Source organism: Sinohyriopsis cumingii, chromosome 1, assembly GCF_028554795.1.
Source record: "Sinohyriopsis cumingii isolate HCF-2022 chromosome 1, ASM2855479v2, whole genome shotgun sequence".
Classification (NCBI taxonomy): domain Eukaryota; kingdom Metazoa; phylum Mollusca; class Bivalvia; order Unionida; family Unionidae; genus Sinohyriopsis; species Sinohyriopsis cumingii.
Genome location: NC_142961.1, coordinates 188,965,539 through 188,980,757, shown reverse-complemented (window position 1 = coordinate 188,980,757; position 15,219 = coordinate 188,965,539). Strand labels below are relative to the sequence as shown.

The window sequence follows — 15,219 nt, the reverse complement described above, 5'->3', positions numbered from 1 at the left end:
TTAATATGATTTTGTTTATTTCTTTTCATTTAAGTACAGCAATTTCAACATTATAGCAAAATTAAGAGCATATTATCCGTACACTATATATATCCTAATTTCAGGATGGCAAGTGATGAGGAAATGGAGGTAATCAGGGAATGTTGGAAGGTGCGCCATTCCTGGTGGCCAGTTTTCCATTTTACATCTCACCAGGTTGGGCTGAAGGGTGACCCTAATGGGTCAGAACTAGACTTCCATAAGGCAGTTGTGGCCAACATTTTGTGTGGAGAAGGTAGGCTTATTCTTCTCATTTTGTGTCTTAAATTTTTTTTATATTAAAACTTTTTTATTTTCATTTAAATGTTCAATCTGTTATAACTCAAAATATTAAATCCATTGATTACTTGGGTGTTTCTATGGGGTTGTCTTTATGTTTCTGCTGCTGGTTTCATTGTTACTAAACAAACAAAAAATTCCTCAGGTTAAGATTTTTTATGCATCTGTGACTTGTGAGACATAGGGATGAATCTTCAGGTGCATTGGCATCATTATTGATTATGTTAAGATTCAGTATTAAATATTTTTATTAGGCCATGTATCTATAGACCTTAGTATTTAAATCATACTTTGACGTCAGTTAATTTATTCCCAAATGCTTGTATCTATGAGTTAGTTTTCTTGGCTGTGCAAGACGAAAGCTAAATTATTATCTTGCCTATTTGGAGGGGCTCAGCAGATATTATGTACTTTTCAAAGAGTGATAGGTGGAAGATGAAGTTGTTTGAATTTGCAACGTGCACAATGGAGAGAATGTTGTCATACCTCTATGTTACTTTCATTTACTGTGGATGACATTTCTTTACATATTTTACTTACGGACATTGTTGATGATCTAAGAACACAGTTGACCAAAATGGTTGCCCTCATGTAGTACTTTAAAAATCTGCCTGAATTAGTCTGAAGTATGCTTACTTAAACAGATATTAAAATACTGAAAACCGCTTTGGTGGCCTAGTGGTTAGAGCATCTGCCTCAGATGCGGGAGGCTGTGGGTTAAAACCTCGGCCAAGTCATACCAAAAACTTATAAAAAAATGGTACTAACAGCTGCCTCGCTTGGTGCTTGGCATTAACAGGTTAGTGTTAGGACTGGTTGGCTTGGTGTCAGGATATTGTGACTGGGTGGAACGTCATGCTACATGTCTGTGGCATGATGCCCCTGTGCTAGACATCACTTTAAACTGCCACACTGCAGACTTGCATACTAAAACTACACATAGAACAAACTACACTTGAACTCCTGTTAATTTCTGAATTTTATTGCTGTGTCTCAGGTGGTGGAAACAGTTTCTTCAGACTGAATCATTGTTTTATTTGATTATTAAATTATTGGTAATAGGCAGTCATGAAATCTGCAAAGGTTGATACATAACATTAATAGGTGTTGTTGACACTGTTGGTATATACTAGATATACATAGATTTTATTATCTTCTGAGAGAGAAAGAGCTCAAAAAATTATCTCAATAACTATTAGCCAAATTTCACCAACTAGGAATTTTTTTAAACCTGTGGGTGTCATAACCTGGTTAGATTTTAGTGACCATCACCTTCATTTCAAGGTTAAAGGGCAATATTTTGTAAATGAAGGACATTGTGGAGAGATGTCTTTTTGTGGCTCACAAAAAACTTTGTGTTGATATGTTTACAACATGTAAATAATGTTTTTTACAACTAAGCACTATGTTTCATATAAATTATTTCTTTTTTGTTTATGCTTTATCTTTTGATTGTTCTTTTTCAGATAACCATTTTGTCCTTGAGACTTTGAAGAAACTAGATTTTGAACATGTTCAAGAACTGTCCATACTACAAAGAAAGAAGCAGAAATTTAATCTCACCTGAGATGGAGTAAATAGTTGCACATAAAAAATTGATCTGTTCTGTACTTAGGTACAAGTTAGAACCAAGACTTACCATACATTCTTTCTTATAAGTTGAATCTGGCTGCAAACCACATGGACCCATAGCTGACATAACATAATGCTCTGAAAGATCAGGGTTTCTGCAGGGATAAAAGGTAGAACAAATAATGTAGACCCTGACCTGTTTGTACACTATGTAACAGCAGATGAGGTTCTATGTTGTTAGCAGTTGGGTCTGACTTGCAAGTGAGCTTATACGGTAATGGCTTGATGTGTCAGAGGTTATGGTTGAGTCTGCCAGCAAGGGACTCATGCCTCTGAGTAGCAATGTAGCAGAATACGCTTTTAAAGACAGGAAGCCCAGTTACATCAACAGAGAAGACATTTGCAGTAAATCCACTTGTTAAACTTACCTATGAATATATGCTATTGAGTAATTAATTTTTTTCCGCACAATTTATTGCAGTTTGGAATAATACATGTATGAAGGCACATGTTAAGTACTGTTTTCCTACATTATTATGTGAATTCATCTTTGTAATCTCTGCATCAGCATGCTGGAAATAAGTCACTGTGACCAAACTTTTCATGCATAAATTTCAATGCTTTTTCAGCCCAGATATGTGATATCACAAGTTTTGCACCCCATGCTTAATAGCATTTGCCAAGTCCTAGAAGAAAAATCAGCTCACACGGACCATCCTCACACATATAATGGGTGTTGTTATCAAAGCATTCCATCTGAAGACAATAAAATTCAGATCTAAAGAAATCATTCTTCTTGATAGAGTATCATTCTGTTGTTGTCCCAGTCATGTACAAAGATGTCAGGGTTCAGGACCTGGGTTCTATTCTTTACAAAATTGTTTGTAAAGAGAACAAAAATAAGTCAATGCAAATGAAAGTGGAGGTCAATAAATAAAGATAAGGAAGAACATATGTCTGTTTTCTTTTGTTTTCCAGACGAGAGAGAGAGAGAGAACATGTGCTACATAATTCATTATGAAACTAATCAACCTAGAAGACATGGAATTATGTCCAATTTAAGATGAAAACAATCCAGTTATTAAACTTTAGTTGTATTTTTCATTCCTAGTACAAATAATTAACTCGGGGATTTAAAACAGAATTGTTAAAGAGGGGTAGAAAGTATACATTATTTTCTGGTGGAATGTCATAACAACTTTACATTATATATTTAGTTGTAACTTAAAACAGTTTGCTTTACTGAAACACGTTTATGCAGGGCATCCATTTCATCAGTAGTGTTTCCCCTTTGAAGCACTTAAAAATATCATATCAATTAAATTTTTAATCATGGTGATCTAGTAATCGATAATATCAGTAATTCCTAATGATCAGACAGCCTAGTTGAAAATTTTATGGAATAAGGGAAATATCACCATGTAGTATCTATATGCAAATATGTACTTGTGTACAGAATTTAATTAAATTAGCGTCAAACTGGTATTGGAAAACCTTCATTACCCTGAGAACACGTATTTGTATTACAAATTTGCAAACCTTTTACAATATAAACAAAATCTTTTCATGCCAGGCAAGCATTGGCAGAGTGTGTTTCAGATAATTGTAGAATGCTAAGATAAACTCAGTAATTTTAGAGCATTGTTTTTTAAATAGACCAATTTAATTAATCAAGTGCTTAAAAAAATTAATATGCTTTGGTGAAAACTTAGCTGTGTAGTAGATGTATTATTATTCATATTTGACAATGTTTTGACTGTTCAATCACATACACAAACAGTGGAGGGAAAGCAAATCTGATTCTTTCATCCTCACACTAATGACTTCGTCAGCTGACTGATTTAATCTCTACTGACTACAATCAGTCTGCTGATAAAGTCATTAATGTGAGGATGAAAGCTCCAGATATGCTTTCTCTCAACTGTTTGTGTATGTGATTGAACAGTCAAAACATTGTCAAATATGAATTCATATGCTTATTTGAATTTCATAATCACATGAAATACACAAATTTTGAATCTGTGCATCTTACTGGAAACTTTACCATGTACATTATGTTGTGCTTAACAAAAAACCACAACAGTGATCTATTCAGGATGTTATTAAAGCAAACCTACCGATTCAAAAATGCAGACATAAGCCTAAATAAAACAGTGAATCAAGCCAAAGCAACACACAAGGTAAATTTTATACACAGGTTAAATGAGTAACAGTGCTGAACCAAAAAACAATTTAAACATGAAATTTTCTCTGTTTAGACATTTAAACTATTAAAAAAAACAAAAATAAAATAAAAAGGAGGAAAATATAAACTAAATGCTCAGCTTCATCAACAAAATGTAAATACAGAAACAGTCTAATAATGAAATAATTCCTGATGTTGTTTTGGGTTAAATGCCATTTTTCAGTGAAAGATAGGCTGTAAATGGTGGCCAGTATAACTGGTGGAGGAAGAACCTTTTAAAATCCACTGACCCATGGGAAACTACTGGCAAGCTTTCTCATATACTCACATTGGCTAAGCCTAAGACTAAAACCCATGCAGACAGAGGTGAGCGCTTTAGACCACTTTGCCACCTGGTGCCCCAAGTAATACCTGATTGTAAATATTTGTATATTTGAATCTTCATATTGCAGGATACACATATTAGTGTGCAAACTAATTCTGATTTGTACACTATGCTTTTAGTGAGAATCAATAGAAAACCTATATTATTATTTGTGACAGATGAAGTTATAAAATGTTATAATTGTATATCATGCAGGAATGTAGATATCTGCATGTATATCCATCAAATGAAATGAAGAAAATGAAAGTAAAGAAAAAAATACCAATTAAAAACAAATAGGCTAATTTCATAGTGTCTGGGTTGGGTTCTTGATTGTTGCTGTCAGTCTGTTAGATTGTGCATGTGTTTTCAACATAATCATCTGCAGAGATTTCGGAAACGCTTAATTACGCATATTTGGAAGCCAATTTTTTTATCTGGGATGCAGAAAATCACTGAGGCGGGAGTCCTCCGTACGCATGTAATAGGTTTTTATCTGGGATGCAGAAAATCACTGAGGCGGGAGTCCTCCGTACGCATGTAATAGGTTTGCGGCAAAATTAAAAAACTTGCCAGTCCTGCTTCAGCCCCTGCTTTGTGGGAAAATGTGTTGATCAGTTAGCTGTGCTGATATTTACAATGACAGAATTCAGTGACTGAAAGACCCCATGATGTACATACATGTTGCCATTATAAGAGTACATCAAAAAGAACATGCTGCAATGGCTGGGCGACAAGTTCAAAGGTTTTCACTGGCGGCCGGGTGGGAAAATTTACTGATATTTACAGTGATTGAATTCAGAGTCAGAAAGACCCAGAGATGTACATGTGGTCATTTATAAAAGTACATCAAATAAACAACTTTAGCTTTCGTTATTGTGTTCATTTCCAAATGTATCGAAATAGGTAGTGCACGAGAATGTTGCGACTTAGACAAAATGCCATTCGTAAATTTGGATAAGTATTTTGGGGTTAAACGGCAAACTTACGAACATTGTAACGAGATTCAGAAGAGTGCTAAATCTGCTAGAATTGATAGTTCGGATAGGACAGTAGCTAAGTGTAAGAAAGTGTGTGATACCTAGCTGAGTGTTTGGAATAAGTCTTTACTTGGATTGACACTCTGATGGACGAACAAGAGCTATTTAAGAGGTACATTGACTGACCATACTTTTTTAAAATGCCCATCGCCTTAGCCCGGTTCTAGTGTTGTAGCGAAATGTATTCATCAATACATCAGAAGCTAGGCCTAGTTTTGATATCAATTACGTTGACAAACAAACTCTTACCCATTCACAAGCATTATGTTTTGATAGCTGATTGACCATTAACCCTTTTCCGAGTAAGGTAGCAACTATCAATTTCCTGCATGATATCCTTTGAAGATAAAACTTATAAACATATGTTTTAAGATAAGAATCGGTGATCTGAATATATATTAACTGCCTCTTCTACACTATTTCGTCGTAAAATTAGTCTGAAACTGTTAAGTGAACAAGTAGGCCTAACGGGAAATAATGGCGGACTTCGCTAAGTCTGGGATGTACCAGTTTATTAGATTGTCTTTTTTCGTAAATCATCCGGCAAATATTTTCAGAAAAATATACAAATCATTGAAAGCAAAGCCAAGGTATTGTTTTATTAAAGATTTAACTTTAAAATGCAAATTATGTAGGTCAGAAACGTATGGGACAATGCTATGTTGTGGAATTCGCGAGATGCGCTTTAAGGTCTAAGCTGTTTTCCGACTTGACACGTATTTGCGAAAATACGGGGAAAAAACTGCAAATCAGATACTATGTAACCATTGCCTAAAATTACTACAAGGACGTAGACAAATAAATAAACCATACATTTGCAATCCTGTCAATGGACTGTTGTAATGAAGCTATATTATAGTGAGTGATTACATTATGAAAACCTCTCCATCTGAAAATAGATGCACTCACGTCTGTGTTGATTCTGTAGGAAAGAAGGGACTGCAACTTTTGATGGTGGGACTCCTATTTTTACCAAAATGGGAGTCCTGGACTCCTGGTTTTAAAATCCTAGCGAGACCTCTGCATCTGTGAGATTGTACACAGCATATGTTTTCAGCATAATCATCTGTGAGATTTGTACACAGCTTGTGTTTTCAACATAATTATCTATGAGACTGTACACAGCTTGTGTTTTAACATAATCATCTATGAGATTGTACACAGCTTGTGTTTTCAACATAATCATCTGTGAGATTTGTACACAGCTTGTGTTTTCAACATAATCATCTGTGAGTGTACACAGCTTGTGTTTTAATATAATCATCTTTGAGACTGTACACAGCTTGTATTTTAACATAATCATAATCAAACACCATACATTCCATAAGGAAAGGTCTGACTACTTGTTAAATATTTGTATCTGTGCCAGGCTGACATACAGAATATTAATTTTTAGATTTCTGTCAGCAGTCTGCTTTTCAAAGTTTTCTTTTTCTCAGACAAGTGTGCTTTTTCTCAACTTTTGTTATTAGTTTTTCTTAGTGGACCTTGAACATAGATTTTTGCATTCTTTCTAGTTTGCCAACAGTTTTGAAATGAAACTACTTGTTTGCTTATTCTGATGTGATTTCTGATGTGAAATTGTGTGTCTTTCTAGCCAACTAATCATTTCGTGATTCTTTCATATCATCAGTTCGTTTTTGTCCATTGTAACGAGCATTTGTTTTCTATCAGCAGTGATTTCATTTTCCACACTTGAGGCCTGCCACATATCATAAACTGTAGACTCACATGCCATGGTATGTTCTGCAGTGCCTTACCAACTTCTGTAGTGAGTACATCTCATTAACTGTAGACTCACATGCCATGGTATGTTCTGCAGTGCCTTACCAACTTCTGTAGTGAGTACATCTCATTAACTGTAGACTCACATGCCATGGTATGTTCTGCAGTGCCTTACCAACTTCTGTAGTGAGTACGGCACTGCAGAAGTTGTGAGACACATAAGATTTGCCTTTTTTTGCATTTCCTGACATTGCTTAAACATAATTACACATGTAGATTTTAAACACAATCAGCTGATCAAAACTGCATGTGAAATGGTGCAAAAACCTTTTGATTGCATTAAAATATATTATGCAACAGTAATATCAATTATTGTCTAGCACAATGATAGATATCATATCCAATGTCTGTAACATCATGTTCAAAATAAAGACCTTTGCTTTACACTGATGTCTGACCGCTCTGGTAGCCTAGTGGTTAGAGCGTCCGCCTTGGATACGAGAGGTCGTGGGTTCGATCCCTAGCCAAGTCACACCAAAGACTTACAAAAATGGTACTAACAGCTGCCTCGCTTGGCGCTCAGCATTAAGAGGTTAGTGTTGAGACTGGTAAACCTGGTGTCAGGATAATGTTACTGGGTGGGACATCATGCTACATGTCTGCGGCATGATGCCCCAGTGCTAGACATCACTATAAACTGTCACATTGCATACATCGTAGTGATATGACTGAAAAATTGTTAAAGATACGTTAAAAATCCAAATCACACACACACACACACTGAAGTTTAGCTGCACCAGCTAAACACCACTATTTTAGGTGATGGCAAACCCAAAGTCTGAACTTCATATATGAAGGACTTCTTATTTTCAAGGGACCAGTTCATTACTTTCTTCTATCTGTATTATTATTATTATTAGTTATGCTTTGCCAGCAGATAATTTCATGCATTTACTAATTATATACAGAAATATTACCACAACAAAATTTTCATGATTTTGGTGGCTTGACAAGTAAATTTCAATCACACACACAAAACTCTGTTCTTATCAAATTATTCTCTTAAAGCGCAACTGTACCACACTAAATATAGGTCATTGTGGCATACTATCAGTAACCATGGTGAGTAAATTGTTTTATAAGTAAGAATTCGATTTGCATTCAGTGTTCATCTTTAAGATTTTCACACAATGGTATCAGAATTACATTTTCATGACCTGCTTTCCACAGTTACATTTGTAAACTGGAAACTTCATATAAAATACTTATTAATGAATTGAATTTGAGAAGTACCTGTTTTAGCTCCTAGCATTTGAACTCATGATTTACAGTCAAACATGCATTGTCCCTCATGTGTCAGGTGTCGGTCACCATTTACATTTTTTATATCTTCTCCAAAACTAGTAGCCACTTTTTATCCAACATCGTAGGATTGTTTCTTGCAACGTAATTTGTATTGTATTGTTCTTTAGGTTTCCTATATAACCTTTATGTTTGAACAGCAATCATTTATAACGTGTGGTATCCTCTGCTGAGCTTTCCTCATTTTTCATGGCTACACATCAACAAAAACATATCAAAAACACAAATGTAGCCATCACTTACACATCAGTGAAAGTGCCATTATTACTGATCGATAAATGACTGTTGCATGGAAGCTCATTCAAACAGCATGAAAGGTTGTTTTAAAATGGTTTGTAAAGGTTAATTGTGCATGCAGTGATTGGTTAAGCAGGTTTATGCATGTTAATGAGAAATGAGGAAATCTCTGTAAAGTGGCTGCAGGTAACAAATCCTCCAGATTATTTGAATTCAAAGGAACGGGGGATTTGTGGTCAGTTTCTGCGTGAAACTTAATACCTGGCAAATAGACACAAAATTCTCCATTTTCATTTCATTCAAACCAGAAGCAAGTCTAAACCTGAAAAATCTCCGAATCCACTTTTACCAAGATTCTGGGTTAGAAAATTGAAATTTTTATGGACTTGGTACATGGAATGACGCAATTGCTGGAAGCTGTTATTTTAAAATTAAATCTGAACTGGAATATTCCTTTTGCAAGAATGATTTTCAGTTAGATTATATCCAACTAGTGCCGATAATCCACCGCCTTAGGCAAATCCCACTTCTGACACCATATTGCGTGAGTGTGTAGGAACAAACAACAAAATATTCTCTACACTGCTTTTATTACAATCAAACAAACCTATCAACTAAATGAAATCCCAACACCAACTGAACATCAAAATTGGAGAGTATAACATAAATTATGTACATCACAAACATTCTGTTACTAAATGGACTCTAATTAGACTGACCCTAGGTCTTACCGGCTTTAAGGCTGTCGATCTATATTTGTCTCAAAGTCCAGTTGCACATGACCCTGGCTCATTAACCGGTACTACTGTTCCTTTTTCCCTATACTTTATACATTCATAGAAAATGTGTAATAACGTTTTGGTTAAAGTTTTTCATTTGCCTATATTTTCTAAAGCCACCAAATATATTTTGCTCGTACAATGGTAGAATCAGTATGAAGATAAGACAATTGTGAATATGACCTGATCACTCCCCATTTTGAATTTCTTCTCTTTGATCTTTGAATCGAGATGTAGGGCCTGACCCTTTTCTCCAACAGTTTCCCAAACAAGGATTCTGTTTCTTGATTAACCAAATGGAAACTTTTATTTTTTACATTTCCTTCATCAATAATTGGTCAATTGTTATCGAACTCTTCCTGAATTTTTCATGTAATATGTTGTATCAAAGTTTTTTCTGGTTACTTCTGTAGAAATTGTTCTAGTTTCCATAGCAACCAGGGCAACACACATCTTTTAGATATCCCCAGAACGACTACTATTTTTGATCAAACTTGTTTGGAATGTTTCTTTCGGAATGTTTTGCTTCCTTAGCAACTAGCCAGAAAATGTAATTTTTGTCATCTGAAACAATCTTTAGGCTTTAAGATTAATGTTCCATTTCATTTCAAGAATCCATACATTTTTTTTTCCATTGAAAATAATGTGATGTTAAAAGAAACTGATAATTTGCTGAAAGCATGGCGTATCAGCTTGTTAACAATTGCAACAGCAAGTGGAACATTCAACTACCTGCGGTAACTGAATGGTACTAGTAACCTTCAGGAAAGATTTAGCTATTTATTAGTGACATCGTTTTTTTTTTTTTTCTTCTTCTGTTTGTAAATTCAGCATCTAAATATACGAGAGAGGAGAGTACTTATCCATGAATCCAACAGTAGGCTATTGACCTATACAGATCATGAATCCAACTTTAGGCTATTGACCTATCCAGATCATGAATCCAACAGTAGGCTATTGACAAGAGACCTATACAGATAGCTACTAACAAGGCATGCAGAAGTTTGATCCTGAGGGTTCGCAATCTTCTGCAGGTGCTTCAGTAAATATCTTTATTTATAAATTCAGTATGATCATTATTGTTCTTGTTTAAACATATTTGTTTTGCTCCATTATGCAAACGACGTTGTGCTACAAAATATTGTTACAACTCTATGGTCACAAACTTAAGTAACAGAAAAGAAGCAAAACCAGGTTTTTTAAAACTCAAGAAACAATTTAATTATCAAAGAGATATAAAGTCTGAGAGGATCATACAGTATTATGAAGTCTTTATGGAGGTCAATGAAAGTCCTAAACGAATGAAAAGTCCCTTATAATTTTCAATACCGGAAATGTACTGGTCCGCCAAGAACCGTGACGTTGTCAAGATGGCGTTGTCCAGAATTCTTTCGAATAATTTATAACAGTTCCAGAATTATATTATAGTCCAAATAATTAGCACCTTCTATTCCCACTGAACAGTCCTAGAAAACGTTTTTCCTCTTGAAAAATATCTTAGTACAATATAAAATATGTCTGCAGACTTACAACAGGAAGACAATAAGTAAATGATAAAAAAAAAATTGGAATCAAAATGAATGCTGTATTTTCTCCTTATATGTATCCTATATTGAGATTTTTGCTTGGCAATAGACCCCCACGTGACAACATACGCTATTGCTTTTTGATGAACTAAGCATATTCATGTGACCTCACGCAACCAATGGGAAACCACAGAGTTATTCTCGAAACTTCCATATCCCATCAGTGATGATGAATTACGACATAGGAGCCATTTTAAGTCTTATTATTAAGATTATTTTTGCTAACTATCAACACGTACGAAACATCTATTTACCAATCCTTCGCAATTTGCGTTCTTAATAGATTTAAATCACATACACAATTTATAACAAATAATATTCTATACAGTTTACAACCAAGAATCAAAATTACACAAATTAAATCAATCATTTACCCTGAGTTACGAAAAATACAGATATACATAACATATATTCAGCCTTGCGTGATTATCAGGGTTGAAAATATTTACTCTCAAATGCTTTCAAACTGAAGGCTTTCGAACTTGGTCAGTATTATCCGCAAGAAATTACAGACGTTCAGAAGTCATTGTTTAGTGAACTTAAACTTTCAAAAACCAATATTTACAATCAAAACTTACCATCCAGTTTTCTGCGAAATTAACCGTGGATGGAAAAACAAAGATGTTTTCCAGATTGGCATCAAGTCATTAGAGGCAACAGACTGAGCAACAACAGATGTCCCGTGGTCCTTTGATAACTAACAACGACGAGAAAGAGTCCAAAGGCACACAAGCCTCTCGGGTAGTAATAATGAGAACAATATCATAAACTTTGTGCTATCTGTAGTTCGGAAGTTTTCCATACTTCACAATGATATCATATGTGTTCTCTTTTACAACTTTTTAGATACTCCAAGAGGGTCTTTGTATTCTGTCATAATAATGTTACGTCTTTGTACTCAAATGATATCACATTACGTCCGAATATTTATTCTTGCTCTGATTGTAAATGTTGACCTGTGACGTGATTTGTATTTACATATGTAGTGACGTCGCCTTTTATTGTAGCAGTTATGGTACTCTCATATGCCACCTGTGTGTGGCCTGAAATTTATTTTTATTAATAAAAGTTTTGTTCTGTTCTCTACGTAACATGCATGTGATATACACTGTTGACATAACCGTTTATATAGTCCAGGGCTTATATAGACATGTATGTGATATACACTGCTGAAATAACCGTTTATATCGTACGGGGCTTCTATTGACATGCATGTGATATACACTGCTGACATAACCGTGTATATAGTCCCGAGCTTCTATAGACGTGCATGTGATAAATGCTCCTGACATAACTGTTTATATAGTCCAGGGCTTCGATAGACATGAATGTGATATACATTCCTGACATAACCATTTATATAGTCCAGGGCTTCTATAGACATGCATGTGATAAATGCTCCTGAAATAACCGTTTTTACAGTCCAGGGCTTCTATATATATACGTGTGATATGCACTGCTGGCATACGTGTTTATACAGTCCAGGGCTTCTATATACATGCGTGTGATATGCACTGCTGGCATACGTGTTTAAACAGTCCAGGGCTTCTATATACATGCATGTTATATACATTGCTGACATAACGGTATATACAGTCCAGGACTTCTAATATACATGCATGTGATATACACTGCTGACATAACGGTATATACAGTCCAGGGCTTCTATATACATGCATGACTCAGAATTAAGCTTTGCTGGAGAAAGGGTGAGACATAGTTTCTTGCTACGCCACTGGGGACTAGATACGTTTTCATATGTACTACACACGGTTGTTCTTGTAAAAAAAACCCACTTTATTTTCTCCTATTTGTGACCTTCAGTGAGAAGGCTTAGACAAAAAAGGTTAAAAATCAAGAGCTATTGATTATCTAATAAGAACGCATAGGACTTCAGTTCATCCTTTAAAGAAACTAAGATTTTACAATGAATGGTTTTATATTATTATGAACTGAATCCCTTGATTGCAGCTATTTATAACATAAGTACAGCATGCACAAATGTACCTACAGCAGATTTAAGGCGGCCGACGCAGAGGAAAAATTGGAGAACATAAAGGTGTTTTCTTATAATTATACCATAGTCACTCTTTATAATATCAAATATATCAAGCAGAAAAAGTCGCATAACGGTGTGCACTTTGAAGTATTTACATTGTGGTAACTCTAGAATTCCAAGAAGACCAATCTGTAGCAACTTGCCAGCAGGTGACATTTTTTAACTTACTAAAGCAACAGGTGAAAAAAATGGTTTGGTCATGATAACCTTTGGTCTAGACCACGCACCTTGACTAATGTTAGTGGTGGGTTTTCACTGAAGGTATTCAAGAACTAAATTAATAAATTAATTTTGGGATAACCCCACCCCACCCAAGTGTGTGTGTGTGTGTGTGTGTGTGTGTGTGTGTGTATTGTTCATGAAGATTTAAATAAAATTCAGTCTTATCGCTACGATGTGTACAGTATGGCAGTTTATAGTGATGTCTAGCACTGGGGCATCATGCCGCAGACATGTAGCATGATGTCCCACCCAGTCACATTATTCTGACAACTGACCGACCAATCCTAACACTAACCTCTTAATGCTGAGCGCCAAGCGAGGCAGCTGTTAGTACCATTTTTATAAGTCTTTGGTGTGACTAGGCCAGGGTTCGAACCCGCGACCTCCCGAATCCGAGGCGGACTCTCTAACCACTGGGCCACCGGAGCGATCAAGAGTTGATGTTAGAATTCACGACAACGTATTATTTTGCAGTGCTAGCTTGAAGCACGGGAGAACGTGTTCTGATGAACTGTAAACTCACTCTTCAGCAGACACACACACAAACACACACTTCTTTCCGAAGTTCATCTCAGTTTTTATCACATTCATAGGTTAATCAATAAAAACATAACATCCAGTTAAGAAAACATTCAAGGCAGGTTTCGGATGATCTAATGTATTACAATAAATTACTTTTGACATTTTGTGAAGTATTTTACCATATTCTATGAAAAAGCAACAGAGGCAGGTCCAGGAATATCTAGTGTGTTTGCCTAAACAGGTAGGCAAGGGGTCTGAGGGATGGAATCTCTTGTCAGGCCAAGTCCCTGAAAGGTCCTTCATTCTACGAATTCCGGGTCACAATTGTAAACATCGAACTGTACAAAAACATTATGCTGGAAAACTCGCTGGGTGATTTGTGCTCATTTTCAGTCTATGGGGGTGGGGTGGGGCAGCTACTGCCTCCACCAATTCTGCTCCTGAGCAAGGCATCAGGGATGCAGAAGGCAATTTCGTTGGGGGGGGGGGGGGGGGGGTTGTTGTTGTAATAAAATGGATTTGAATCAGTCCTAAACAACACTGAAAGTAGTTCCTAAAAACAGGTACGAAGGCCTATGTTGGCCATAAGCAATATTTTGTGAAGACACCAACTCGATTCTCCGTGTATTTTGGTAATACTAATAATGATAATAATAATAACATAAAGTTATTCTAAAACATTATGATGTTCTCCGAAATCAAGAGTATGGAATATTTATATTATCTACTCCTATGTCTTTCTGTACATTGTTAAACAATTTGTTTTACCACAATTGGTTAATCATTTTTGTTTTGTCCAGTTCGACACACCGTACAATTTAATGTAGAAAAAGTACATGGACATATGCATCGATACGGTCCATAACGCCATTAAGCTTGTTGCACTATACTTCGTTTCATCCTAATGATTAGTGACAGTCATGACAGCCATAAGAACTGAACTCAGTACCATCTTGTAAAGTATGCATGTGGTGATGTATCTTACATATTCAGTTTGTAACGGTAATACAATTTCTCTTCGTCTTAATTTGATTCACGCTCTTGTTTTGAGGAGAGTGTCTTTTCACATACTGGCGGAAACGTATACCACAACTAGAATTGTTATCATATTTACAATTCAATTTAATATACATCCAAATTTATGCATATATATATATATATATATATATATATATATATATATATATATATATATATATATATATATATATAAGGTCTATTAAGGGTTAGTAGCCAATGGCAAGTATT

At 35.3% G+C, this 15,219-nt stretch overlaps 1 protein-coding gene across 4 annotated transcripts in view; it reads left to right on the top strand.

The window, feature by feature from the left end:
* Nucleotides 1-2,844, top strand: part of LOC149808557 (TATA box-binding protein-associated factor RNA polymerase I subunit A-like) — a 58,140-nt gene extending 55,296 nt beyond the window's left edge. For all 4 annotated transcript variants that reach the window (XM_089979049.1, XM_089979059.1, XM_089979067.1 and 1 more), the window contains exons 11-12: nt 105-274; nt 1,785-2,844. In XM_089979049.1, coding sequence (XP_089835175.1) covers nt 105-274; nt 1,785-1,885 — 271 coding nt within the window. In that variant the 3' untranslated portion in view covers nt 1,886-2,844. The remainder of the gene's footprint in view (nt 1-104; nt 275-1,784) is intronic.
* Nucleotides 2,845-15,219: the final 12,375 nt, after the last annotated feature.